We start from the raw sequence: 27,491 nt of genomic DNA on the forward strand, positions 1-27,491 counted from the left end.
TTCTGCTTTACATGATAACTAATGACATATAGATTCACCAATTGAATGTTGTTAGAGTTTAGCTAGTCTGGTCTACAGCTATCTTAGAATTAGGATTTGTGCACCCACAATTGATGGTACAATACTATAAACATGCTTATCACTCTCGAAATCACTCATCACATCTATTTGCAGTGTCTGTGGATGTGTCAACTACGCAGAGCTATACTAACATTCCTTCAAACTTTACTTTGACGAGCTCAAGAGAAGCCATGCCTGAATCTAACACAATGACTGATGAAGCAACTGAGTCCATGAATTCCGAGGCAAATCTAAGTTATGAGCAAACTAGTGCGATCACTGACAAGATTGCAAGTGAGACTTCATTAACAAAAACTGCGACATATAGTGAAATGCAAGAAACAGAGGTATCAGAAATGACAACCACTGAGTTTGAAATGACAAGAACATCAGACTTTGAGACGAGCATCACAGGAGGAGATGTTGACCCTACTGAGGCAACAGAAGTATCAAAAATGACAACCACTGAGTTTGACATGACAAGAACATCAGACTTTGAAACGAGTTTAACAGAAGGAGAGGTTAGCACTACTGAGGCAGGAGAGGTATCAGAAATGACAACCACTGGGCTTGAAATGACAAGAACATCAGACTTTGAGACGAGCATCACAGGAGGAGATGTTGACACTACTGAGGCAACAGAAGTATCAGAAATGACAACCACTGAGTTTGACATGACAAGAACATCAGACTTTGAAACAAATATAACAGAAGGAGAGGTTAGCACTACTGAGGCAGGAGAGGTATCAGAAATGACAACCACTGAGCTTGAAATGACAAGAACATCAGACTTTGAGACGAGCATCACAGGAGGAGATGTTGACACTACTGAGGCAACAGAAGTATCAGAAAAGACAACCACTGAGTTTGACATGACAAGAACATCAGACTTTGAGACTAGTATAACAGAAGAAAGAGATGTTGACACTACTGAGGCAACAGAGGTATCAGAAATGACAATCACTGAGTTTGACATGACAAAAACATCAGACTTTAAAACAAGTATAACAGAAGGAGAGGTTAGCACTACTGGGGCAGGAGAGGTATCAGAAATGACAACCACTGAGCTTGAAATGACAAGAACATCAGACTTTGAGACGAGCATCACAGGAGGAGATGTTGACACTACTGAGGCAACAGAAGCATCAGAAATGACAACCACTGAGTTTGACATGACAAGAACATCAGACTTTGAGACTAGTATAACAGAAGAAGGAGATGTTGACACTACTGAGGCAACAGAGGTATCGGATATGACAACCACTGAGGTTGAAATGACTAGAACATCAGACTTTGAGACGAGCATCACAGGAGGAGATGTTGACACTACTGAGGCAACAGAAGCATCAGAAATGACAACCACTGAGTTTGACATGACAAGAACATCAGACTTTGAAACAAGTATAACAGAAGGAGAGGTTAGCACTACTGAGGCAGGAGAGGTGTCAGAAATGACAACCACTGAGCTTGAAATGACAAGAACATCAGACTTTGAGACTAGTATAACAGAAGGCGATGTTGACACTACTGAGGCAACAGAGGTATCGGATATGACAACCACTGAGGTTGAAATGACAAGAACATCAGACTTTGAGATGAGTATCACAAGAGGAGATGTTGACACTACTGAGGCAACAGAGGTATCAGAAATGACAACCACAGAGTTTGAAATGACAAGAACGTCAGACTTCGAGACGAGTATCACAGGAGGAGATGTTGACACTACTGAGGCAGGAGAGGTATCAGAAATGACAACCACCGAGCTTGAAATGACAAGAACATCAGACTTTGAGACGAGTCTAACAGAAGGCGATGTTGACACTACTGAGGCAACAGAAGTATCAGAAATGACAACCACTGAGTTTGACATGACAAGAACATCAGACTTTGAGACTAATATAACAGAAAAAGGAGATGTTGACACTACTGAGGCAACAGAGGTATCAGAAATGACAACCACTGAGTTTGAAATGACAAGAACATCAGACTTTGAGACGAGTATAACACAAGAAGGAAAGGTTAGCACCACTGAAGCAACAGAGGTATCAGAAATGACAACCACTGAGTTTGAAATGACAAGAACATCAGACTTTGAGACAAGTATCACAGAAGGAGGAGATGTTGACACTACTGAGGCAACAGAGGTATCGGAAGCGACAACCACTGAGTTTGAAATCACAAGAACATCAGACTTTGAGACGAGTATCACAGAAGGAGATGTTGATACTACTGAGGCAACAGAGGTATCAGAAATGACAACCACTGAGTTTGAAATCACAAGAACAGCACACTTTGAAACGAGTATTACAGAAGAAGATGTTGACACTACTGAGGCAACAGAGGTATCAGAAATAACAACTACTGAGTTTGACATGGTAACAACATCAGACTTAGAAACCAGCGTTACGGATGTCTACTCTACCAAAAATAAAATAGTTACAACTTACGGAATAGAAACCAATATAACTCAGAACACTGAAGATACTTATCAAAGCTCCACTCAGTCGACGTCTGATAATGCACAAATTGTTGATACACGAAGTAGAGATTTTAGCACATCAGTGACAGAATCAGAAGGTGGCACCACACCCATTGAAGTGATCAGGACAAGCAGTATAACAACTAGAATAACTGAATCAACAGAGGAAACTGTGAACACAAAACTGACTGAGATGGCAAGTTCTATTTTTTCTACCATTGTTGATATCACTAGCATCACCCCTGTATCTTCATTCAGTCAAGGGCCTTCAGCTGCTCCAGACAGCACAACCATTATTGCTACTGATTCCACTGTTACTACTGTAAGAACTACAGCATATGTAGAGCCAACTACAGATACATATACAGGTGAATGACTCAAACCTACACTTGTTTTCCAATATGTTACATTCGTAAGATTTTTTCACCCAGTTTTTTCTAGTATTATTGCTTATTTAACAGGCTGTTGCGCACAAATGAGAGCTATTAATATAACCGCGTTAACAACATGAAGGTTTTGTCGCATACCTTTTCTCAAAATCATTTCAACATGTGCATATAAAATTGATAGTAGAGCATTTTGCATTTATTAGTGTTGGTCTTCTGGGATATCCAACTGCTTGTTTTACGCTGGCAACTAATTTAACCAGTCCAAAGAAGTACTGCATGGTTTATTCTGTTTGCGTAGCCAATAGGTGGGGTAGACATTTCACTACAGGGAACCACGTGGGCAACTGGACTAAGCTATGTTTAAGAATCAAGATGTTTGCTCCATGATAGAAATACACACATTAAAAAATTTGAACGCATGCAAACAGCTAAGGCGTTGCTCTTTTTTATTATTCAGAAAGGTTTGATTGTGGTAGCGCTCTTGAACACTTCGGCCTGAATGGTTTTTATTTAATAGGCTTTTTTACGTTTGCATATCATATTTTCAAAGCTACTCTCCACGCTACCATGAGCAGAATTAGCTTGAAATGCTATCACATCACGTTCACTTTTTAGCTGACTTGTGCCTTGAAGCAAACTGCACAAACATTGATAATTGCATTCTCATCTCCGAAGTTCCTTCATGTGACTGCGTGGCCATCATAGAAGCAGAAATTTGTGACATATTCTTCTCTGAATGGTCAAGTTTTAGCAGTTGCACCCGATCCTGTGGAACAACTGCTACCAAAACACGTACTAGATTCTGCACTGACAGGTCTGGATCCGCCCTGTTAGACTGTGAGGCATATGGGTCAATAAGGAACACTATAGTAAGCCTTTTTTCACTTTTCATTGACTTGGTGGTAATAAAATCAGTTACTAAAGTGATTTTAAACGATTTGACCTTTGTTTCACCACTCATCCAAATGTCGCTTTTCGAACATTAGCAGCCGAAATGAGTTAGAATCTTAAAGCTACTGGTTTGTGTTGAAAGGAAGTTTTTTTGTATTTGTACCGGTAACTTAGAGCACTCTCAGCAGAACTCTCATGATTTCTATGTAACCACAGACCAATAATAATTAAGAGAATAAATATCTTGAGAGTTACCTTCTCATTCAAATCATTCTGCCGCTTGAATGAATATACAGCCATTCTTTATACTTATCTAATATTGCATTCTGGTTTTTCAGCTGTGCACGGACCTTCCGGAGTGTGTATGTACAGTTCATCGCTGCATTGATATTAATGGTGAGCACACTGATGCTCTGTGTAATCCAATCGGAGGAGAACTGCATACATGTGTTGAGGAGCCAAGTGTAGATGGACAAGGTAACCCTGTTTGTACGCACAGGTGTGACTGTGGCGAAGGTTATGACCATGGACTTCAGAACCAACTAGATGCCTGCTTTGGTAAGAGCTGCTAAAGGTGTTCTGGTGCAGAAATTTAACCAGAACTGTCAACTAGTTTTGACCGGTATCGGCTATCAGTATTACCCAGTTCCAACTAGTGAATGCTTGTACTGATTAGCGTTGATGAATAGCTATATATTATTGGCTGGTCTCTGTCCGTCTGTTGCCTTTTCTGTAACAAAGCAAAGAGAGTAAAAATAGGCACACTTATTCTGGGGTGCTGCAACTTGTTGCATAAAAAGGGACACATCTATAACAACTAATATTGTAACACAAAAAAATGCTTTGACATCCATATTGCGCTTCATAATTTTTAACCATTTAACATTGATTTGAAAGGCACTTTTTTATTAATGATGCAAGTCTGTTAATTTTTTTCTGTTAATTTCAAAGTCTTTTAATATCAGCAAGTCTCAAATGTAGCTGATTTCAAGTAGGAGTTGCGATGGAAATTGTAACCTGTCTAATGAGGACCACTCATTTCAAGAATCAAATGTACATAAACAATTTCTTTTTTATGAATTACGATAGCATATCATGTATTACAACACCATGGTCTTGTTAACTATTATTGACCGGTATTTACCGATTCTGGCTAGTATCAGCTAGTTACAGCTAGTAACAGCTAGCATCAGCTAGCATCAGATCGTACGAGGGTCAGTCAATAAGTAGTGGGAATTTGGTCATAACTTTTGTTCTATTTTATTTAGCAATTTAATATTCTATGGACCTTTATAAATGGGTGTTCTCATCACTTACTTAAAAATTCATCATTTTAGTGATTCAACTATTTGGTATTATTTATATTCAAAATGGCCGCCAAGCGGAAAACATGCTCACTTATAGAGCAAAGAGCTGTTATAAGATTTTTGAGAGCTGAAGGTGTGAAAACAAAAGTCAGTCACAGAAAAATGAAACAACAATATGGGGAAAGCTATATGTCACAAACAAGCTGCTATTGGTGGGTTGATGAATTCAAGAATGGGTGAGAAAACAACTTCTCCTGTTAAGAAGAAGTTCAAATCCCAGAGAGTGACACAGAAAGTAATGCTCACAGTATTCTGGGATAGAAAGGATCCTATCACTTGAGATTTCAAGAGCCAAGGTAACACTATTAACTCTAAAAACTGCTGTGAGCTCCTGGCTGTAGTGAAGCAAGACATAAGGAACAAGAGCAGAGGCCTCCAGAATAGAGATGTCGTGTTCCACCAGGACATTGCCCTCCCACATACACTGCTGCCCGTACAATGGTCAAAATTGAGGAACTGGGCTGGGAGGTGTTAGTACACCCTCCTTATAGTCCAGATCTAGCACCAAGCAATTTTCATCTTTTTAGACCATTAAAGAACTACATGAGAGGCAAGCACTTCACTACAGTGATGCAGCCTTCATGGAAGCTGTGCGGGAATGGTTTAGAACCCAGCGGCCAGAATTTTATTCTACAGGAATTGAGAAACTTCCAGAAAGGTGGAACAAGTGCATAGAACAAGAAGGGGATTATGTTGAGAAGTGAACGAAAAAATGTAGCTATATCTTATTGTAATAAAATGTTATGAGAAAATTCCCACTACTTATTAACTGAACCTCGTATCAGCTAGTATCAGCTCATACCAGCTAGTATCAGCTTGTATCAGCTAGCATCAGCTAGCATTAGCTCGTATCAGCTAGCATCAGCTCGTATCAGCTAATATTAATCAGAATTGACTTCTGCCATATTGCTACATGCCCTTTGTCTCATCGCCAATTGATTACTGTCATACTGTTACATGCCCTTTGTCTCATCACCAAGCTGTTCTATTTTCATATCTTCTCATTCTGCTGCAACTATTAACGTTTACATGGTTTTTCACCTGTTAAACAATTTATATTTGCAAAACATGCCAGCTCTAGAAAGCTTATTTCTAATAAAAAATCTTTTTAACTAAAGATCATTATTGCTATATACAGTAGCTTTATCTGTATATATAAACTATATGCCTGTGTTCATGTGTGTTCATGTATGCATCACCTGTATATATAAACTGTATACCTGTGTTCGCGTGTGTGTTCATGTATGCATCACCTGTATATATAAACTGTATACCTGTGTTCGTGTGTGTGTTCGTGTGTGTGTTCGTGTGTGTGTTCGTGTGTGTGTGTGTGCGTGCGTGTGTGCGTTTGTGTGTGTTTGTATGTGTGTTCATGTATGCATCACCTGTATATAATAACTATATGCCTGTGTTCGTGTGTGTGTTCATGTATGCATCACCTGTATATATAAACTGTATGCCTGTGTTCGTGTGTGTGTTCATGCATGCATCACTTTCAATTTTTGTGTAAACTTGCAAAGGGCTATACAAAGATTGACATTTAGTCCAATGACCTTTCAGTAAATCTAAATCTAATGAAAATCTAAATAAGTACTCTGAGACTCAGACTGCCCCTGACTGAAGACTCACTGCTCTATTCTTAAACAAAAAAACGTATAAGACACATACGGGGCCTCTCGGAATCATTTGAAACATGGCGTGTTTCTCGGAATCATATGAAACATGCCATGTTTCTCGGAATCATATGAAACACGGCGTGTTTCTCGGAATCTTATGAAACATGGCGCGTTTCTCGGAATCACATGAAACATGGCGTGTTTCTCGGAATCATATGGTGTGTTTCTTGGAATCATATGAAACATGGCGCGTTTCTCGTAATCATATGGCGTGTTTCTTGGAATCATATGAAACATGGCGCATTTCTTGGAATCATATGGCATGTTTCTTGAAATCATATGAAACATGGCGCGTTTCTTGGAATCATATATAAAGCAATGTTCTTTCAGAATCGTATAAAAAGCCATTAGTTCTGAGATTCCACAAGTACATGTAGGAATTCAGCGTGGTGGGAAAACCAGTGTGACCTCTGAAAAGCCCAAAATTTTGCAGCATAAGATTGAAGCATAACTTGCTGAGTCTACACTGAGCCCAAAACTCCAAAATTAAATGAGATACTTTAAACAGGATAAGATATCTGCTGAAAAAAATGCTCTAATTAACAAAATAATAATATTCAGAAATAAAATTTCCAAATGTTTTTTAGCTTTGCTCAATTTTAATGTAAATTATGTATGCATTTATATATTAATTATACATATCATTTTGAAAAATAAGCTCTGATAGCTACCATCTTGCCAATCTGCTTAATAATGAGTTGGACCCAATTTGGTTATTCAGAGCCTGCATTAGTTCTGAAGTGTTGGTAAATTTAGTTTATTTGTGAAATCCATCTGCGAAGTTGCAGTTTCGTTTTATTCTTTTTTCTTGTTAATTCAATATTTTTAATAAAAAACAAAGTTTTGTATTTTATGATTATGATATGAATGATATGCCTTACATTAAATCTATCACGCTTGTCTTAAAGAGAAGACTTTAGAGTTTTTGAGTCAAAATGTAGCCTCACAATCAATCGAGTTTCTTTTAACATTAAATGTTTGTACACATATATGCTTTTACTGAGTCAATAGTTCATGATGGAATGATTTTTCTATGCAGATATAAATGAATGCTCATCTCCTGGAAATGACTGTTACAAGCCTGGTACAGCAGAGCTATTGGACTCAGTGTTTTTCTGCTTGAATATACCCGGCGATTATTTGTGTTTTTGCAGTCTTGGTTATGTGAGCCTTGACGGTAAAATGTGAGTATATACTCAACCCTGTAGTTACTTGTATACATTTACTAGTTCGGATACTCTGTACTGAACATATGTATATACTCAGCCTTGTAGTTACTTATATACATTTACTAACTTGGATACTCTGTACTGAATATATGTATATACTCAGCCCTGTAGTTACTTGTATACATTTACTAACTGTGATACTCTGTACTGAACATATGTATATACTCAGCCCTGTAGTTACTTATATACATTTACTAACTTGGATACTCTGTACTGAACATATGTATATACTCAGCCCTGTGGTTACTTATATACATTTACTAACTTGTATACTCTGTACTGAACATATGTATATACTCAGCCCTGTAGTTACTTATATACATTTACTAACTTGTATACTCTGTACTGAACATATGTATATACTCAGCTCTGTAGTTACTTATATACATTTACTAACATGAATACTCTGTACTGAATATATGTATATACTCAGCTCTGTAGTTACTTATATACATTTACTAACTGTGATACTCGGTACTAAACATATGTATATACTCAGCCCTGCAGTTACTTATATACATTTACTAACTTGTATACTCTGTACTGAACATATGTATATACTCAGCTCTGTAGTTACTTATATACATTTACTAACTTGTATACTCTGTACTGAATATATGTATATACTCAGCCCTATAGTTACTTATATACATTTACTAACTTGGATACTCTGTACTGAACATATGTATATACTCAGCTCTGTAGTTACTATTATACATTTACTAACTTGTATACTCTGTACTGAACATATGTATATACTCAGTCCTGCAGTTAGTTATATACATTTACTAACTTGGATACTCTGTACTGAACATATGTATATACTCAGCCCTGTAGTTACTTATATACATTTACTAACTTGTATACTCTGTACTGAACATATGTATATACTCAGTCCTGTAGTTACTTATATACATTTACTAACTTGTATACTCTGTACTGAACATATGTATATACTCAGCCCTGTAGTTACTTATATACATTTACTAACTTGTATACTCTGTACTGAACTTATGTATATACTCAGCCCTGTAGTTACTAATATACATTTACTAGCTTAGATACTCTGTACTGAACATATGTATATACTCAGCCCTATAGTTACTTATATACATTTACTAACTTGTATACTCTTTACTGAACATATGTATATACTCAGCCCTGCAGTTACTTATATACATTTACTAACTTGTATACTCTTTACTGAACATGTATATACTCAGCCCTGTAGTTAGTTATATACATTTACTAACTTGGATACTCTGTACTTAACATATGTATATCCTCAATCCTGTAGGTACTTATATACATTTACTAACTTGTATACTCTGTACTGAACATATGTATATACTCAGTCCTGTAGTTACTTATATACATTTACTAACTTGTATACTCTGTACTGAACATATGTATATACTCAGCCCTGTAGTTACTTATATACATTTACTAACTCGTATACTCTGTACTAAACATATGTATATACTCAGCCCTGTAGTTACTTATATACATTTACTAACTTGTATACTCTTTACTGAACATATGTATATACTCAGTCCTGCAGTTAGTTATATACATTTACTAACTTGGATACTCTGTACTGAACATATGTATATACTCAGCTCTGTAGTTACGTATGTACATTTACTAACTTGTATACTCTGTACTGAACATATGTATATACTCAGCCCTGTAGTTACTTATATACATTTACTAACTTGTATACTCTTTACTGAACATATGTATATACTCAGTCCTGCAGTTAGTTATATACATTTACTAACTTGGATACTCTGTACTGAACATATGTATATACTCAGCTCTGTAGTTACGTATGTACATTTACTAACTTGTATACTCTGTACTGAACATATGTATATACTCAGCTCTGTAGTTACGTATGTACATTTACTAACTTGTATACTCTGTACTGAACATATGTATATACTCAGCCCTGTAGTTACGTATATACATTTACTAACTTGTATACTCTTTACTGAACATATGTATATACTCAGCTCTGTAGTTACTTATATACATTTACTAACTTGTATACTCTCTACTAAACATATGTATATAATCAGCCCTGTAGTTACTTATATACATTTACTAACTTGGATACTCTGCACTGAACATATGTATATACTCAGCTCTGTAGTGACATATATACATTTACTAACTTGTATACTCTCTACTAAACATATGTATATACTCAGCCCTGTAGTTACTTATATACATTTACTAGCTTGAGTATTCCTAACTTTCAATATTTCATGTTATGCCACTTGCTTCCAGTTGTCTAGATGTTGATGAGTGTGAGATTGGTCTGGACAGCTGTGATGATGACACAAGAGCGATTTGTCTTAATACAGAAGGTTCATATACATGTGAATGTAAAAATGGGTTTACTGGAGACGGTCGAAACTGTGTTACGGTAGGTTTTGCTTTCAAACATTTCGTTGAATATGTACAATGAATTCAGAATATAGGCATTGGGCTGCAAACGCTATGCTCACTGGTAATTTCATTGTATTTTGAATTATTCGAAGACAACTGGTCCAGTTGGACTCATGGACAGCTCACAGGAGCCAACCCTTTCTTTATTATTTTTGTCTCAAATCCGAAGATCCAACATACGACATCTGAAAGAAGATCCAACATACGACATCTGAAAGAAGATCCAACATACGACATCTGAAAGAAGATCCAACATACGACATCTGAAAGCTCTCGAAATGTCAGCTTCATAATTATAATAGAAAAGCTGATAGAAGTTTATAACCTGAAATATAATAGAAATAATGTTTAAAGTTGAGGCAAACTGTATTTAGTGTGACTTAATGTAAGTAACAGTAAGTTAGAGTAGGTTAGACTGCGCATTTTTATTATTCTACTATCAAACCTGTATATTTGTTGATGTACACTCGTTCCATGTCACTTTAATCTATAACTATATAATGTATAGTAACTACAGTCAAACATGGATAACTCGAACTTCACGGGACCAAGCGAAAGTGTTCGAATTATCAAAGCGTTTAAGTTATCAGAGCACTGTCACAAGTCCATGTATTTACTTATTTATTAGTAGATACATGTACATATACAAACTATAATATAAATCAAAAGCACAAATGGCTTGTTTCAAGTTGAATGGCTCTAATGTAAAGTTTAAAACGTTTTCATCAAAAAGTATAGAGATTTTTTATCACTTGAGATTGGTTTGTTGTTTGAGATGATGTTATTGCCAGGATGTTTTTTAGATTGACATTGGCAAAATGTCGCAGAGCCACATTTTCTTCTTTTTAGGCTCTGCCCGTTTTTGCCCTTACGCAAAATGGGCAGAGCCTAAAAAGAAGAAAATATATATAAGGTATACGAGCACACTTTGTATATGTTTGAATGTGGTTCATTGCCTGTCTTGCATGTATGCTTATGTATATTTTAAACATGAATCAGTACTTAAAAACATAAAAATGTGCAAGATCTGAGATGGAATCTTGATCGTTGTTGAAATGCTCAAAAGAAAAGACATCTTTTTCTTTTTAGCGTTTTACCCACGATCAATTTTGCCGATTTTTCTTGAAGTTCATGTAAAGATTACCTCACTTTACCTTGCTTCCGAAGGGCGATCGCTAAGCGGATGTTTGGTATAAATCAAATTTCACCAAACCTTTAGAAAAGTCGTTGACAAAAATATTTTGCCGATGGTGGTAATAACGACGCTTATGAATTATGAAATGTTGAGGTTTGCCTCTATGGCTTGGAATAAAGTGATTTTCTAAAGCGATAACAACTGTTTCGGTAGCCGTTGGGCAAAAAACAGTTCGAGTTAACAGTGTTGAGTTCGAGTTATTTATAGTAATTTATCATTACGTGGGAACAGACCAAAAAAACCGTTTGAGTTAACCATGTGTTCGAGCTATCCGTGGGCGAGTTATCCATGTTTGACTGTATATAACGTATAGTAACTATATAACGTATAGTAACTATATAACGTATAGTAACTATATAATGTATAGTAACTATGTAACGCATAGTAACTATATAACGTATAGTAACTATATAACGTATAGTAACTATATAACGTATAGTAACTATATAACATATAGTAACTATATAACGTATAGTTACTATATAACATATAGTAACTATATATCGATATATATGAGATTAGTTTTTTATTGTTACTTTACTCTGGATTACTTAATTATTATACATGTAATTATTATTATTATACATATTATTATTATTATTTTATTGTTACTATACTTATCATCACACTGTTGTCAATATGCTTATTATTATAACATACTATTGTTTACCAAGTTAGTTTTTACATTCGGCTTTCGACATAATTTTATTATACGTTTTAATGCTTCTCACAGTAGCTTGAACTATTTATTGTTTTTATGCTTTAAAAAAAAGTATATATACATGTTAATATATATATATATATAAAAAATTGTTTCCTCACCCCGGATACCCCGTATGGGTGGTAAATTCTGCTCTAACTCGGGTCTCCTACCAGAGACCTGGGAGTTTGAGCACTCGCCTCAAGATCTTAGCTGTTCCCAATAGCACACTTTTCTGCAACTCACTTGAGTTGATTGTTGTTGGTATTTGGGCAAGCCACATTTTATGCGCCGGTGTTATTGCGCCCAGTGCCCCAATGACTACTGGGATTACAGTTGTTCTTACATTCCAGCATTTTTCAATTTCTTCTCCAAGAGGGAGATATTTCTCTACCTTTTCTTTTTCTTTGCTGGCTATATTGTAGTCATTGGGTACTGCTATATCTATTATAGTAGCCCTCTTGTTCTCCTTGTCTACCACCACTATATCTGGTTGGTTTGCTAGGACATGCTTGTCAGTTCGGATGTAGAAGTCCCAGAGGATCTTAGCGCGGTCATTTTCATTGACCTTACCAGGAGCTTCCCACCAGTGTTGTGGTTTATTAAGGCCATACTCATCACATAGACTTCTATACACAATACCTGCGACATGATTATGCCGATCAGTGTATGCGTTCCCTGCTAGCTGCCTGCATCCACTGATAATGTGTTGGATGGTCTCAGGTGCATCTTTGCACAGTCTGCATCTAGGATCGTCTCTAGTGTGATAGATTTTCGTTTGGAGTTGCCTTGTTGGGAGCACTTGCTCCTGGGCTGCCATGATTAGCGACTCTGTATTGGCCGTTAGGTTTCCTTTGTTCAGCCACATATATGTCTGGTGAAGATCGCCAACCTTAGATATTTGTTGGTGGTAAGCACCATGAAGAGGTTTCGTGTGCCAGTCAATTTTCTCATCATCAGGGCGTAGGTCCGTTGTAAGAGCAGCCGATTGAAATTCAGCTAGCAACTTATCTGAGATGGCCATGGAGGCTGCATATGTTTTGATGCTTTGCTCCTCCTCTTTCACTGTCTGCTGTACACTTTTGAGTCCCCTACCGCCATCTTTCCTATCAAGATACAATCTAGTAGTATCAGATTTTGGGTGGAGTGCTCCATGCATGGTCAGCAGTTTACGAGTTGCTATATTTGTTTCTTTGATGGCTTCCTCAGTCTACTTTATTATGCCTGCTGGATATCTTATTACTGGCAGTGCGTAGGTATTTATTGCCATGATTTGGTTCTTGGCATTGAGCTGGCTCCGTAAGACCTGCCGAAGGCGTTTCTTGTATTCGGTAATGGCTTTGTGACGTACCTCGGCTTCGTGGTTGATGTTGCTTTGCATAATCCCCAAGTACTTGTACCCTTCTTCTATATTTTTGATGGTACCATTTGGCATTCTTAGGCCATCTGTGAGCATAGAATGGCCTTTCTTAAGAATTAGCCTTCCACATTTCTCAATACCGAAGGTCATTCCGATGTCCTTGCTGTATACCTGAGCAAGGTGTATTAGTGAATCAATGTCCCTTTCTTTGTTAGCGTACAGCTTGATGTCATCCATGTAGAAGAGGTGGTTTATCTTGGTGCCACTCTTAAACTGGTACCCATATTGAGTCTCTTCCAGCATATTGCTTAGAGGGTTTAGGCATATGCAGAAGAGCAGCGGTGATAAGGAGTCATCTTGATAGATGCCTCGCTTAATTTGTACACTCGCCAGTTTTTGCCATTAGCCTCTAGTTCCGTCTTCCATTTGGTCATTGACATCTTGATGAATGCCACAAGAGCAGGGTGAACATTGTACATACTGAGGCACTCAAGTATCCAACTATGGGGAATTGAGTCAGGCCTTTTTGTAGTCAATCCAAGCCATGGCAAGATTGGTTTGCCTTCTGCTGTCTTGACAGACCGTCCGATCCACCAGTAACTTACTAGTATATATATAGACTAGTATATATATATATATATACGTATATATATATATACATATATATACGTATATATGTACGTATATATATACGTATATATATATAAATTGTTATATATTGTTTTTAGATAAGTTCTCTTATTTAGAGGGCATGTTGTTGTTTTAAATAAGTTCCCTTATTTAGAGGACATGTTGTTGTTTTAGATAATTTCTCTTATTTAGAGGACATGTTGTTATTTCAGATAAGTTCTCTTATTTAGAGGACATGTTGTTGTTTTAGATAAGTTCTCTTATTTAGAGGACATGTTGTTTTAGACAAGTTCTCTTATTTAGAGGACATGTTGTTGTTTTAGATGAGTTCTCTTATTTAGAGGACATGTTGTTTTAGATAAGTTCTCTTATTTAGAAGACATGTTGTTTTAGATATGTTCTCTTCTTTAGAGGACATGTTGTTGTTTTAGATAAGTTCTCTTATTTAGAGGACATGTTGTTGTTTTAGATGAGTTCTCTTATTTAGAGGACATGTTGCTGTTTTATATAAGTTCTCTTATTTAGAGGACATGTTGTTGTTTTAGATAAGTTTTCTTATTTATAGGACATGTTGTTGTTTTAGATATGTTCTCTTATTTAGAGGACATGTTGCTGTTCCTTTTACTGGGTCCTAAATAAATCGTCTAATAAACACCTTGTAGGATAGATTTCTTCTCTCAAATTATGCGACTGACGCTACAGAAGCTTTTACTGACAACTCTGTAAAAACCACAGGAGCAGTATACATACCAGATGGAGGATATGTCTCATCTGATGATGATACTTCTGTTATTAACTCTATGTACGCTACTCTCTCAGGAGTTATTGTATTTACCAGCTACATAGATGGTCAGCCAGTTAAATTCAGTCCTCTGCCGAGACCAGATAAATATTCGTAAGTTCATTTGCGTATACAATACTAGTTTATTAACAGGCAGCGATTAGAAAAAGGTTCCAACTCGATATTAGATGAGATTTCCAGTTGGTACATTTAATCTATTCAGTAGGGGTCTGCTAATTTCAGGAACAGACGACTTCAGAATACATTTTTGTCATGCAAGTGCCAAGTATTATTGGTACTTTGCCAACAAACATTATGCTTTTTAGCTAAAGCTTTATACAAGCTAATATTATATAGTACTGTCTCATTATAGCTATTAATAATGCTTGTAGCTTTTTACAAAGCTTTTCTATGACCAAACATATAAATACTTGGGTTTTCTGTTATCAAATCAGTTGTCTCTGGAGTGTGCAATAAACCATTTCTCTAATTTAATACTCTATTTAATTGCTTCTGTGCAGAAACATATGAATAGAGAATGTTCATCAGAGTCCACTGAAGATTTTTTGTTTATTTCAAACTTTCGATTAAGAGCTGGTATTCAGAAGAGCTACAGGTTCACATATAGCGTACACCAAAAAAAAGCCATCGCCTTGTCAATCTACATATAAATTATTACATAAAATTTGTTCATTCTGATTCACAATTTGTCCATGTCATTGGTGAACTTATGATCATTGACTATACAACAGGGGTGTGACGGATGTCTGTTTTACACTCAAATGCAGCACATGTAGGTCATAGTAACTCTACTAAGCGGTCATTTCGAAGGCTTAACAAGTAATCACGACTCCAGGAACTGCAGTTTGACTACTTGCTCTGCTTTTAGTTTGGCAGACTGGAGCTCATCCAGCGTTCTCAACACTGTGGACAGACATATTGTAAAACTTGCGGCTGTTTACTGGGCAGACAATCAGATCTCCAGCTATGGTGGTCTCTATACTAAATGGATTCCAGACTTGCAGGCAAATGGAGTCAGTAACACTCTGAAGTCTTCCATTAGTTCCATTCTTGCTGACCCAGCATGGGCCTACATAGTAACATGGCATGCTATGAAACCCCGGAGCAGACGTAGATACCCAACTGAGGTAACTATAGAATCAGCGTGGTTGTATAGCGTGGTTTTATAGCGTGGTTGTATAGCGTGGTTGTATAGCGTGGTTGTATATCGTGGTTGTATAGTGTGGTTGTATAGCCTGGTTGTATATTGTGGTTGTATATTGTGGTTGTATAGCGTGGTTGTATAGCGTGGTTGTATAGCGTGGTTGTATAGCGTGGTTGTATAGCGTGGTTGTATATCGTGGTTGTATAGCGTGGTTGTATAGCGTGGTTATATAGCGTGGTTGTATATCGTGGTTGTATAGCGTGGTTGTATAGCGTGGTTGTACAGCGTGGTTGTATAGCGTGGTTGTATAGCGTGGTTGTATAGCGTGGTTGTATATCGTGGTTGTATAGTGTGGTTGTATAGCCTGGTTGTATATTGTGGTTGTATATTGTGGTTGTATAGCGTGGTTGTATAGCGTGGTTGTATATCGTGGTTGTATAGCGTGGTTGTATAGCGTGGTTGTACAGCGTGGTTGTATAGCGTGGTTGTATAGCGTGGTTGTATAGCGTGGTTGTATGGCGTGGTTGTATGGCGTGGTTGTATAGCGTGGTTGTATAGCGTGGTTGTATAGCGTGGTTGTATAGCGTGGTTGTATAGCGTGGTTGTATAGCGTGGTTGTATAGCGTGGTTGTATATCGTGGTTGTATAGCGTGGTTGTATAGCGTGGTTGTACAGCGTGGTTGTATAGCGTGGTTGTATAGCGTGGTTGTATAGCGTGGTTGTATGGCGTGGTTGTATGGCGTGGTTGTATAGCGTGGTTGTATATCGTGGTTGTATAGCGTGGTTGTATAGCGTGGTTGTATAGCGTGGTTGTATAGCGTGTTGTATATCGTGGTTGTATATCGTGGTTGTATAGCGTGGTTGTATAGCGTGGTTGTATAGCGTGTTGTATATCGTGGTTGTATAGCGTGGTTGTATATCGTGGTTGTATATCGTGGTTGTATAGCGTGGTTGTTTAGCGCGTACCGCAGACGCTCCTACAAAGTTAATAATCTGCACCGAGAACATTTACATTAGCTATATATAAATTGTAGGAATTTTTAGCTATATGAAAAGGAAAACTCATGTAAATTGCATAATCCACTCCAAGATCTCCCAAACTCATACTTTGGGCCCTCAAATCGCAAAACAACTCAACTTAACTTTTTAATTTACTGACTTTACAGTAACTGTAGTATTATTGGCTAGTATCAACCACTTTTTTATTCGTTTTTGTATTAATTTCACTTGGTTTATGATTACAATAATTTTACATTAAGTTAGGAGGAGCTCACACCTTCAATGTGAATTTAAATCGTATATTGTATACATTAAAAATAAATTAAGTAAGACAAAATATATATGTGTCTTTACTATAGTACTAGCCAAATCCTGACATTGCACGGGTGTTAAAACAGCTTATAAACAGCGGCAGATAATATAGTCATCTGCCACTAGCCATTAGCCTGGCACATTGCCAATGACTAATTTGTGTAAGCTACTATTCGTATTGCTAAACTGACTAATAAGAGCCGTGAGAGCAAGCTTTAGTGACATTGTGTAATGCAGAGTGCTATGGATATTTTAACGACTCATACTGTCAAACAAACTCATTTCATTTCACGTAGCTTAAAATGTAAGATTACCGCCTGGCGAGTGAAAGACTCGGAAATGAAATCCTGCGCAAAGCGGATATTTCATCCTAAATTTTAATAGCTATAGCTTGACACACCGAATGAGATTTTGAGATTTATATATAGAAGAGAATATATATGTGTCATACACGTATATAAAGAATATACATACAGTCAAACATGGATAACTCGTCCACGGATAGCTCGAACACATGGTTAATTCGAACATTTTCTTTGGTCCGTTCCCACGTAATGATAAATTGCTATAGATAACTCGAACTCAACACTGTTAATTCGAACTGTTTTTTTGCCCAACGGCTACCGAAACGGTTGTTATCGCTTTAGAAAATCACTTTATTCAAAGCCATAGAGGTAAACTTCATCTTTTCGTAATTCATAAGCGTCGTTATTACCACCATCGGCAAAATATTTTTGTCAACGACTTTTCTAAAAGTTTGGTGAAATTTGATTTATACTGCGATACGATGAATAGCACGGGCTAGCCGGGTCACACGCGCAAGGATTTTCGCCACGCACATACAAAACAAAAATCGCATGTTGTTTTGTATGTGCGTGGCGAAAATTCTTGAGTGCGTGACCCGGCTAGCCCGTGATGAATAGTTTTCCGACGTTGATTCCGTGTTGAATCAACGTCGGAATGTTGAATGTTTAAAATGTCTTAAAAATTTTTGTAATTAAACGTATACGTTGTCTGAGCTACAAAAAACTATTCATCGTTTGACCTAAACACAGAATACGTGTGTACATTCAATAAGTATCTATTAAACAAGCGTGAGTGATATAGAATGTACTGTAAAACCTCGTAAAACTTCTAATTGAACTGCCTCGGAGTGTTGCTCTTAACGAATCCCAGGTAAAGTAAGGTAATCTGCATAAACTTCAAGAAAAAACGGCAAAATTGATCGTGGGTAAAACCCCAAAAGAAAAAAATGTCTTTTCTTTTGAGCATTTCAACAACGATCAAGTTTTGCCAATGTCAATCTGAAAAACGTCCTGGCAATAATATCACCTCAAACAACAAACCAATCTCAAGTGATAGAAAAATCTCTATACTTTTTCATGAAAACGTTTTAAACTTTACATTAGAAGCATTTAATTTGAAACAAGCCATTTGTGCTTTTGATTTATATTATAGTTTGTATATGTACATGTATCTACTAATAAATAAGTAAATATATGGACTTGTGACAGTGCTCTGATAACTTTAACGCTCTGATAATTCGAACACTTTTGCTCGGTCCCTTGAAGTTCGAGTTATCCATGTTTGACGGTATATATGTCTGTCCGTTTGTCCGAAGCCAGGGTTAGAGGTCAGGATAAAAGATTGCATTCAGCAAGACTCAAACTTGAAACATTCAGTTTGGCAGACCGACACTCTAATACCTGCATCAATCTACCGCCTTTAGACATTTCTGAATAGTTGTACACATACTTATTATCTGCGCTTTATCAGAACACCTGACCATCTCTCTATACTTTCAGGATACTAGTATTATAATAGAAATGCCCGTATGCGTCTTTTTTTTCCCAAGTGTGAGAAAAGAGAAAACGGTATTTTGAAGGCTAATTATAGGACTCTTGTTAATGGGTCTAACAGTGCATTGGTTGCTCATTCTGCTTCTGACATGCAGCTACTCCTGGGCAACTTTACCAGGGCTGCATCTTTGTTTGCCTTCAAGATTAATGTAAAAGAGACAGCGTGTATGTACTAACCAATCAAACTCCTTCACCATCTTGAAGCCAAAGAGATTTTTACCAACCAAGAATCACTGGTGAAAGCCACACATTTCACCTACATGTACTTCTGAAGCACTGTATCTAACACTTCTGGGATTGGAAAAGGAGCTCCAAGGGAGGATTGGCAAAGCCAGTGCTGCTTTTGGCAAGCTTCAGCAAAGACTGGAATAACAAGCATGTTTCAGTCAGGGTGAAGTGTTTCAAACAGTGGTTCTGTCAACTCTCTTATATGGTGTAGAGACCTGGATGTCAGTCAGGGTGAAGTGTTTCAAACAGTGGTTCTGTCAACTCTCTTATATGGTGTAGAGACCTGGATGTCAGTCAGGGTGAAGTGTTTCAAACAGTGGTTCTGTCAACTCTCTTATATGGTGTAGAGACCTGGATGGTTTATCAAGCTCGAGTAAAGAAAGTGCAACAAAGAAGTATGTTGTGATGATGAGACCCATGAGGGACATCATGAACATCAAGTGGTAGGACTAGATCACAAACGTCAAAATAATAAACCAGCCAGGCCTATTGTCAATGTTTGACATCCTTATTGAGAAAAGTCGGGAGGGGGGCATGTACACAGAATAGAGCATGACCGACACGATCAGCTTGCACATAAATTAATATACTAGCAGCTATGTGATGGTAAGTGAAATCAAGGAAGGACTAGATGATGCTATAAAGATGTAGCTAATAGGAATTTAAAATGGAGACAGATCAATACGCCCTCATGGCAGATGTCTGCTTGTAATTGAGCTGATTGGAGATCTGCTATCATATGCAAGCCCCAACCATAGACAGTCTTAGTCACCTTGACTGATTGTACGAAGGAGGTGGGAATCTCGTTGTTCAAATCAAATTTGAGAACTTGTAGCAAGTTCAGGCTTCACGTTGTATAGAATTTCTATATAACAATTTATATAAATTACTTATGTTAAGTAAAATCTATGGTAAAAAAAGTTTGCTTATAGGAGTGTATATTCTCACCATTATGTCAGCAGCTGAAATAAAGATTGATATAATAGCTATCATCCTAGCACTATTTGAGTCTACTCCTACATGTCACCTGGTCAGTATGTTTCTTGTGTCCATTGAGATGCAGACATGCTAGAGTTTTTGAATCTAAGTAAAACATAATTTTTCAGTTGAACAGCTATCAAGCTATTGTCATTGGAGATAAAGCCAAACGGAATATAGTAGTTCGGTACATCTACCAAGATAGAGCAATGAATTGGATCCTATACTTGTATGGAGGAACAGAGTTTAAATACTACCCTGCTAGAATTGGAACTGCGTTTAATGCGCTTGGAGGATATGGTGTATCAGAAGAGTATGTTGCTTCTGGAGCCAAACCCAATGTATGTTACTAACATCCTTTTTCTGATACTAAGGCGGTGTGCAACTTTCATCTATCATACTGCAGTAGATGTGATATTAAGTAGGTGAGGATAGTGAAACAGATTCGTGAAATCTAGAATTATATATATCTGCTTGCTACAATACCTTCTATTGATCTAAAGTTAAGTGGCATTAGCTATAATATATTTTTTCTAAGCTATGTGATGTTAGCTACAATATTTTTTAATTTAACATTTCATTCAAATGCATTTTGTAAAATTTGTAGGACTTCAGCTTATTTGAGTGGTTTAGCTCAGTTAAACCTATGATTGCCAAGCCAGACTTGCACTCACAAAATGGAGAATTGGTGCCCGTGGACCAATCAGGAGTGTTTAATTATCATATTACCACCCAACCTTTCTCACCCTCTAGCATTGTCTGCAGTAACTGGTTGAACTCTCAACCAGCAACAACAGGTGCTTGTTATCCTTGTTTACCTTGTTGCCCTTGTTGTTCTTACGAAAGCTAATGACTCTACTCATCTTTTAGTAACAAACCACTACTAACAAACATCTACTCATCATCTGCTAACAAACCTCTACTCACCCTCTACTAACAAACCTCTACTCATCCTCTACTAACAAACCTTTACTCATCCTTTACTAACGAACCTCTACTCATTCTTTACTAACAAACCTCTACTCATCCTCTACTAACAAACCTCTACTCATCCTTTACTAACAAACCTCTACTCATCCACTACTAACAAACCTCTATTCACCCCCTACTAACAAACCTCTACTCACCCTCTACTAACAAACCTTTACTCATCCTCTACTAACAAACCTCTACTCATCATTTACTAACAAACCTCTACTCATCCTCTACTAAGAACCCTCTACTCATCCACTAACGAACCTCTACTCATCCTCTACTAACAAACCTCTAGTCATCCTTTACTAACAAACCTCTACTCATCCTCTACTAACGAACCTCTACTCGCCCCTTACTAACAAACCTCTACTCATCTTCTACTAACAAACCTCTACTCATCCTTTACTAACAAACCTCTACTCATCCACTACTAACAAACCTCTACTCGCCCCTTACTAACAAACCTCTACTCATCCTCTACTAACAAACCTTTACTCACCCTCTACTAACAAACCTCTACTCACCCTCTAGTAACAAACCTCTACTCATCCTCTACTAACAAACCTCTACTCATCCTCTACTAACAAACCTTTACTCATCCTCTACTAACGAACCTCTACTCATCCTCTACTAACAAACCTCTACTCATCCTTTACTAACAAACCTCTACTCATCCACTACTAACAAACCTCTATTCACCCCCTACTAACAAACCTCTACTCATCCTCTACTAACAAACTTCTACTCATCCTTTACTAACAAACATCTACTCATTCTCTACTAACAAACCTCTACTCATCCTCTACTAACAAACTTCTACTCATCCTTTACTAACAAACCTCTACTCATCCTCTACTCATCCTCTACTAGCAAACCTCTACTCATCCTCTACTAACGAACCTCTACTCATCCTCTACTAACAAACCTCTACTCATCCTCTACTAACAAACTTCTACTCGCCCCTTACTAACAAACCTCTACTCATCCTCTACTAACAAACCTTTACTCACCCTCAACTAACAAACTTCTACTCATCCTTTACTAACAAACATCTACTCATTCTCTACTAACAAACCTCTACTCATCCTCTACTAACAAACTTCTACTCATCCTTTACTAACAAACCTCTACTCATCCTCTACTAGCAAACCTCTACTCATCCTCTACTAACGAACCTCTACTCATCCTCTACTAACAAACCTCTACTCATCCTTTACTAACAAACCTCTACTCATCCTCTACTAACGAACATCTACTCATCTTCTACTAACAAACCTCTACTCATTCTTTACTAACAAATCCCTACTCATCCTCTACTAACAACCTTTTATTCATCCCCTACTAATAAAACGAACTGGATTACTCGAGGTTTTACTCTTACCTCTTTCACTACTTTCGCTAAATTTGCTATTCTAACCAAATTAATTCAAACGGGTTTTCAAAAAATTGGTATATATGCAGTATATCAAGAATCAGTGCTGATATTCTTTTACTGTAAATTGCATCTTATTCAGAACAAAATTTGCTACAAGAGAAGTATAAAATGGTTCAGTGAACCCCACTCTCACACAACTTTTGACGCTTCCTCTGCATTGAACGGACACAGTGAATGTTTTATTGCCATGATGATAGCGATTTGGTTTTCCCGTTCTAAAATAATTAGAAATGGAACTGCTGAGTAAATTTTTTTCTATTGGTTGCACATAATTGGCAACAAAGTTGTTTGGTTGGAAACAAAATATGATCGGTCTAGCTAATGTGTAGGCTTTGTAATAAAAAGGCTTACATCTGTACTTATATTACCGCCAAAGCCGTTACATCGGCTTAGATGCATTGGCGCGCGGTAGTGATAGAGTTAAAACAGCAACAAGGTATAGATATGCTTTGTAATAGATTATATACACTGATTTTGTTAACAATTGCCAGCCTAGCAAGTGTGAGATATTGTAGACTCTTATCAAGTTTCTTCAGTATATGGATATAAAGCTTGTCAACTGACTGTATGTGGATAGTCAACCACCTCATTTGTAATATCAGATTTTATTTGTGTGGAGTTATTCCACTTCATATTACTACTTGCTTATGATCTGCTGATATGTTGTAGTTAAAATATTTTCCTTAGCATGTTCCACTTTTTAGACTGGGATTTCAAGTTTGTATCGCGGACATGTGCAGGGTCACTATCCCAAATTTGGTGGGTACTAAGAGCATTATACTACCCAATAGGATTCTTTGGAGGATACAGATGCTACGTACCTATCAATTTCATTTTCTTCACCCGCGAGTATTTCACAGCCCCAAGGTCAGTCCGCTATTTCAGGGTTCTAAGGCTGTGCATATAACTTCATTTACACCGCTGAAGAAAGATTATAAAATTACTAGTATGTATGGGTCTCTTTGCCCATGCAGATACAATAAAATATAGACACGATAATACCTGGCAGAAAGGCTGTCAAAATGATTCATATAATTTAGGTGTTGCTGGATGAGTTATCAATATGAGTCATATAATTTAAGCGTTGTTAGATGAGCTGTCAAGATGAGTCATATAATTTAGGAGTTGTTAGATGAGCTGTCAAGATGAGTCATATAATTTAGGTGATGTTAGATGAGCGGTCAAGATGAGTCATATAATTTAGGTGATGTTAGATGAGATGTCAAGATGAGTCATATAATTTAGGTATTGGTAGATGAGCTGTCAAGATGAGTCATATAATTTAGGTGTTGTTAGATGAGCTGTAAAGATGAGTCATATAATTTAGGTGATGTTAGATGAGATGTCAAGATGAGTCATATAATTTAGGTATTGGTAGATGAGCTGTCAAGATGAGTCATATAATTTAGGTGTTGTTAGATGAGCTGTAAAGATGAGTCATATAATTTAGGTGATGCTAGATGAGCTGTCAAGATGAGTCATATAATTTAGGAGTTGTTAGATGAGCTGTCAAGATGAGTCATATAATTTAGGTGTTGTTAAATGAGCTGTCAAGATGAGTCATGCAATTTAGGTGTTGTTAGATGAGCTGTCAAGATGAGTCATGCGATTTAGGTGTTGTTAGATGAGCTGTCAAGATGAGTCATATAATTTAGGTGTTGCTACGATTCCTGGAATGCCTTAGTTAGTCCAGATCCAAGCTCTGTTGCTGAAGTCAATGGACTTTCTCTCGTATATCGATCTGATGATGTTAATGAGGCGGAAACGTACAACGCCTGCTGCGGCCGAGATAAGCTAGCATCTGGAGAGACTCCTCGGACTATGTGTGACTTGTACTTGAGTTACCGACCCGCCTGTACTTCTAATATATTCATAGCACTCGGTTAGTGACCTTCACCTAGTCTCCTAGTATTCATAATAGTTGACAAACTGAGATCAGCTCATTGTCTTAGCTGTCACTTGGTGACTCATTCACTTAATCTCACCACAATAGGCCAATCAATTCACCCGTGACCTTATTACTTACAGTTAAGTTGGTCCTATGTACAAGAGCTGATAACTCATTGTAAATAATCTTTCGCATCATTTTAACTCTATTTTCATTTAATCGAGTACACTGACAGTTTCTCAATTTTTAATAATCATGTACATATACATTGTATGCATTCTAGAGAAGATATTGTTCCTGCATTCTGATCTTTGCTTTTAGTCTTGGCTCAGTTTAGAGGAGACCCTCACATAACGACCTTGGATGATGTCTCCTACACATTCAATGGTCACGGGGAGTTTATTATGACTCGTAGTTTAGATGGCAGCAACTTCCTGTTGCAGGTGAGCTTACAAAAATTCAAGCTTTGTTAAACTATGTTTCTACTATTGAACATTATCGCTCGTATTTCATAATGTGAGTATTTTGTCACTTTGCTGATTGTCATTTGCAGGGAAGGACTGCCAGGATTAATGGAACTGGCATGGCTACAGTCTTTACAGGGTTTGCAGGTCAGAGGGATACAGGCACTAGAGTACAGCTCAGCTTCAATAGAGATTTTTCTAATGTTGGTAAGAGAGTCCCATGTATATTTGTACATTAATTGTTTATGTAGCGGAATGGTCTAGACGCGTCTCAGAGCACCTGCTATCAGTGTCAAACTCTCTACGTCTTCACTTATGCATAGAATAGTATAAACAGTATATATATTTCAATTATGTGTAGATAATAACTGTGCATTTGCATAATAGCTACCTTTGGACTGTTCTTAAAATTGTATTTCTGTAAGAATAAGTTTTAAAACAAATAAAGCCTTGACTGGTCGGCAAGAACTAGGAGCGACAGTTTTATATTTACCACAATATCTTATTTTACGTTGTAAATAAACTGGTGAATTGTTAGCCATACTAGTTAAGCACTAGTTAAGTCCTAATTAAACACTTGTTAAGTACTAGTTAAGTTCTAGTTAAGCACTTGTTAAGAACTAGTTAAGTACTAGTTAAACACTTTTTATGTACTAGTTCTAGTTGAACACTTTTTAAGTACTAGTTAAGTACTAGTTAGGTCTTAGTTAATCACTTTTTATGTACTAGTTAAGTACTAGTTAAGTACTAGTTGAACACTTTTTAAGTATTATTTGAGTACTAGCTAAAATGTAGCACTCATGGTTTTATCGAGCCATTGAAAAAGGTGTTCCTGAGTTGACCAACCAGGTTATGTAAGAGATGCTCTTGATATAATCGCATATTTGAAATGACTGGTTGATATTGGTTACAGAGTTGTATGTGAATGGCTCACTTACACTAAATGATTGGACTAACATCGAGTCCTATGGTGATGTCAGAGTATTCAACGATTCAGGACCTTACACTCTTGCCTTTTCCAACAATGTCGTCGTCAAGGTTACGGCTAGCTTTGACTTGCAGCTCATGACTGTAACAATTGTTATGGAGCCTAATATGGGGGGAAAAATTGAGGGACTTCTGGGTAAGATAACCATTATTTCCTTTCATAAATCCATGTTTATTGTTATTTCTAAATATTTTCTAATGCTAACATATAAGATCTGAGGCTAACCAACTAGTTGAGCTGTAAGTTTATGATTATAGGTAACTTTAACGGGGATAAAGAGGATGAGTTCACTTTCCCAAATGGAACCGTTCTCTTTAATTCCTCCGCTACAGAGGAAGAAGTTTACCCTTGGGGACTATCATGGATGACAACTCCAGAAACCAGCCTTTTTACATACTGTAAGTTTGAATAGGTTAGGGCTAGCTGACCCATAGTTGGCATATAGCATCATTCCTTATAGAGGTGTATTCTCAAACACAGATTAAACTCGTATCTGGTCCCAGGGCTAAAATTAACAATCTGATACTCCATGTTTGTTAGCATACATATCATAGTAGTTAATAGCCTCCTTCTATGTTGGTTATCAGCCTATTTTCTATAAGAGTTATTATTCTTGTTATTATTCTTTATTAAACTCGGTGCACCGGTCTCAGGGAAGACAACTCACCTGTTTTTATTGCTATAGGTTATTACTTGAATTCTCCATATAAAATTATGCATTTCATGCTTACAGCAGCCAGTGAATCCTGGGAAAAATACAATGATCCTGAATTCAGGCCTGTTTTCTTCAATCCCGACTTGACAGTAATGTTTCCTGATGCAATTAAAAGGCAGACAGCTATTTCTGTCTGTAATGAAGGACAGAGCGCAGATGAGAGTCCAGAGGAAAGGCGAGAGTGCTATTTTGACTATCTGGTGTGTCTTTTTCACTTCTATGTGGTTCTCTTGTGAAGTTCTTTTTTTTGGTTTAAAATTAATTTATTTTTTAT

The 27,491-nt window shown here is 37.0% G+C and overlaps 1 protein-coding gene across 1 annotated transcript in view; it reads left to right on the top strand.

Moving 5' to 3' along the window:
• Window positions 1-27,491, top strand: part of LOC137404993 (uncharacterized) — a 66,321-nt gene that overhangs the window by 15,361 nt on the left and 23,469 nt on the right. Inside the window, exons 3-16 of the mRNA XM_068091218.1 lie at window positions 175-2,861; window positions 4,158-4,377; window positions 5,528-5,656; window positions 7,902-8,046; window positions 10,384-10,522; window positions 15,093-15,325; window positions 16,101-16,359; window positions 20,881-21,065; window positions 24,818-25,044; window positions 25,372-25,493; window positions 25,604-25,721; window positions 26,428-26,637; window positions 26,760-26,900; window positions 27,236-27,417. Of these exons, the coding sequence (XP_067947319.1) occupies window positions 175-2,861; window positions 4,158-4,377; window positions 5,528-5,656; window positions 7,902-8,046; window positions 10,384-10,522; window positions 15,093-15,325; window positions 16,101-16,359; window positions 20,881-21,065; window positions 24,818-25,044; window positions 25,372-25,493; window positions 25,604-25,721; window positions 26,428-26,637; window positions 26,760-26,900; window positions 27,236-27,417 (4,997 nt within the window). The remainder of the gene's footprint in view (window positions 1-174; window positions 2,862-4,157; window positions 4,378-5,527; window positions 5,657-7,901; window positions 8,047-10,383; window positions 10,523-15,092; window positions 15,326-16,100; window positions 16,360-20,880; window positions 21,066-24,817; window positions 25,045-25,371; window positions 25,494-25,603; window positions 25,722-26,427; window positions 26,638-26,759; window positions 26,901-27,235; window positions 27,418-27,491) is intronic.

The sequence above is a fragment of the Watersipora subatra genome, chromosome 9 (genome assembly GCF_963576615.1).
Source record: "Watersipora subatra chromosome 9, tzWatSuba1.1, whole genome shotgun sequence".
Lineage (NCBI taxonomy): Eukaryota > Metazoa > Bryozoa > Gymnolaemata > Cheilostomatida > Watersiporidae > Watersipora > Watersipora subatra.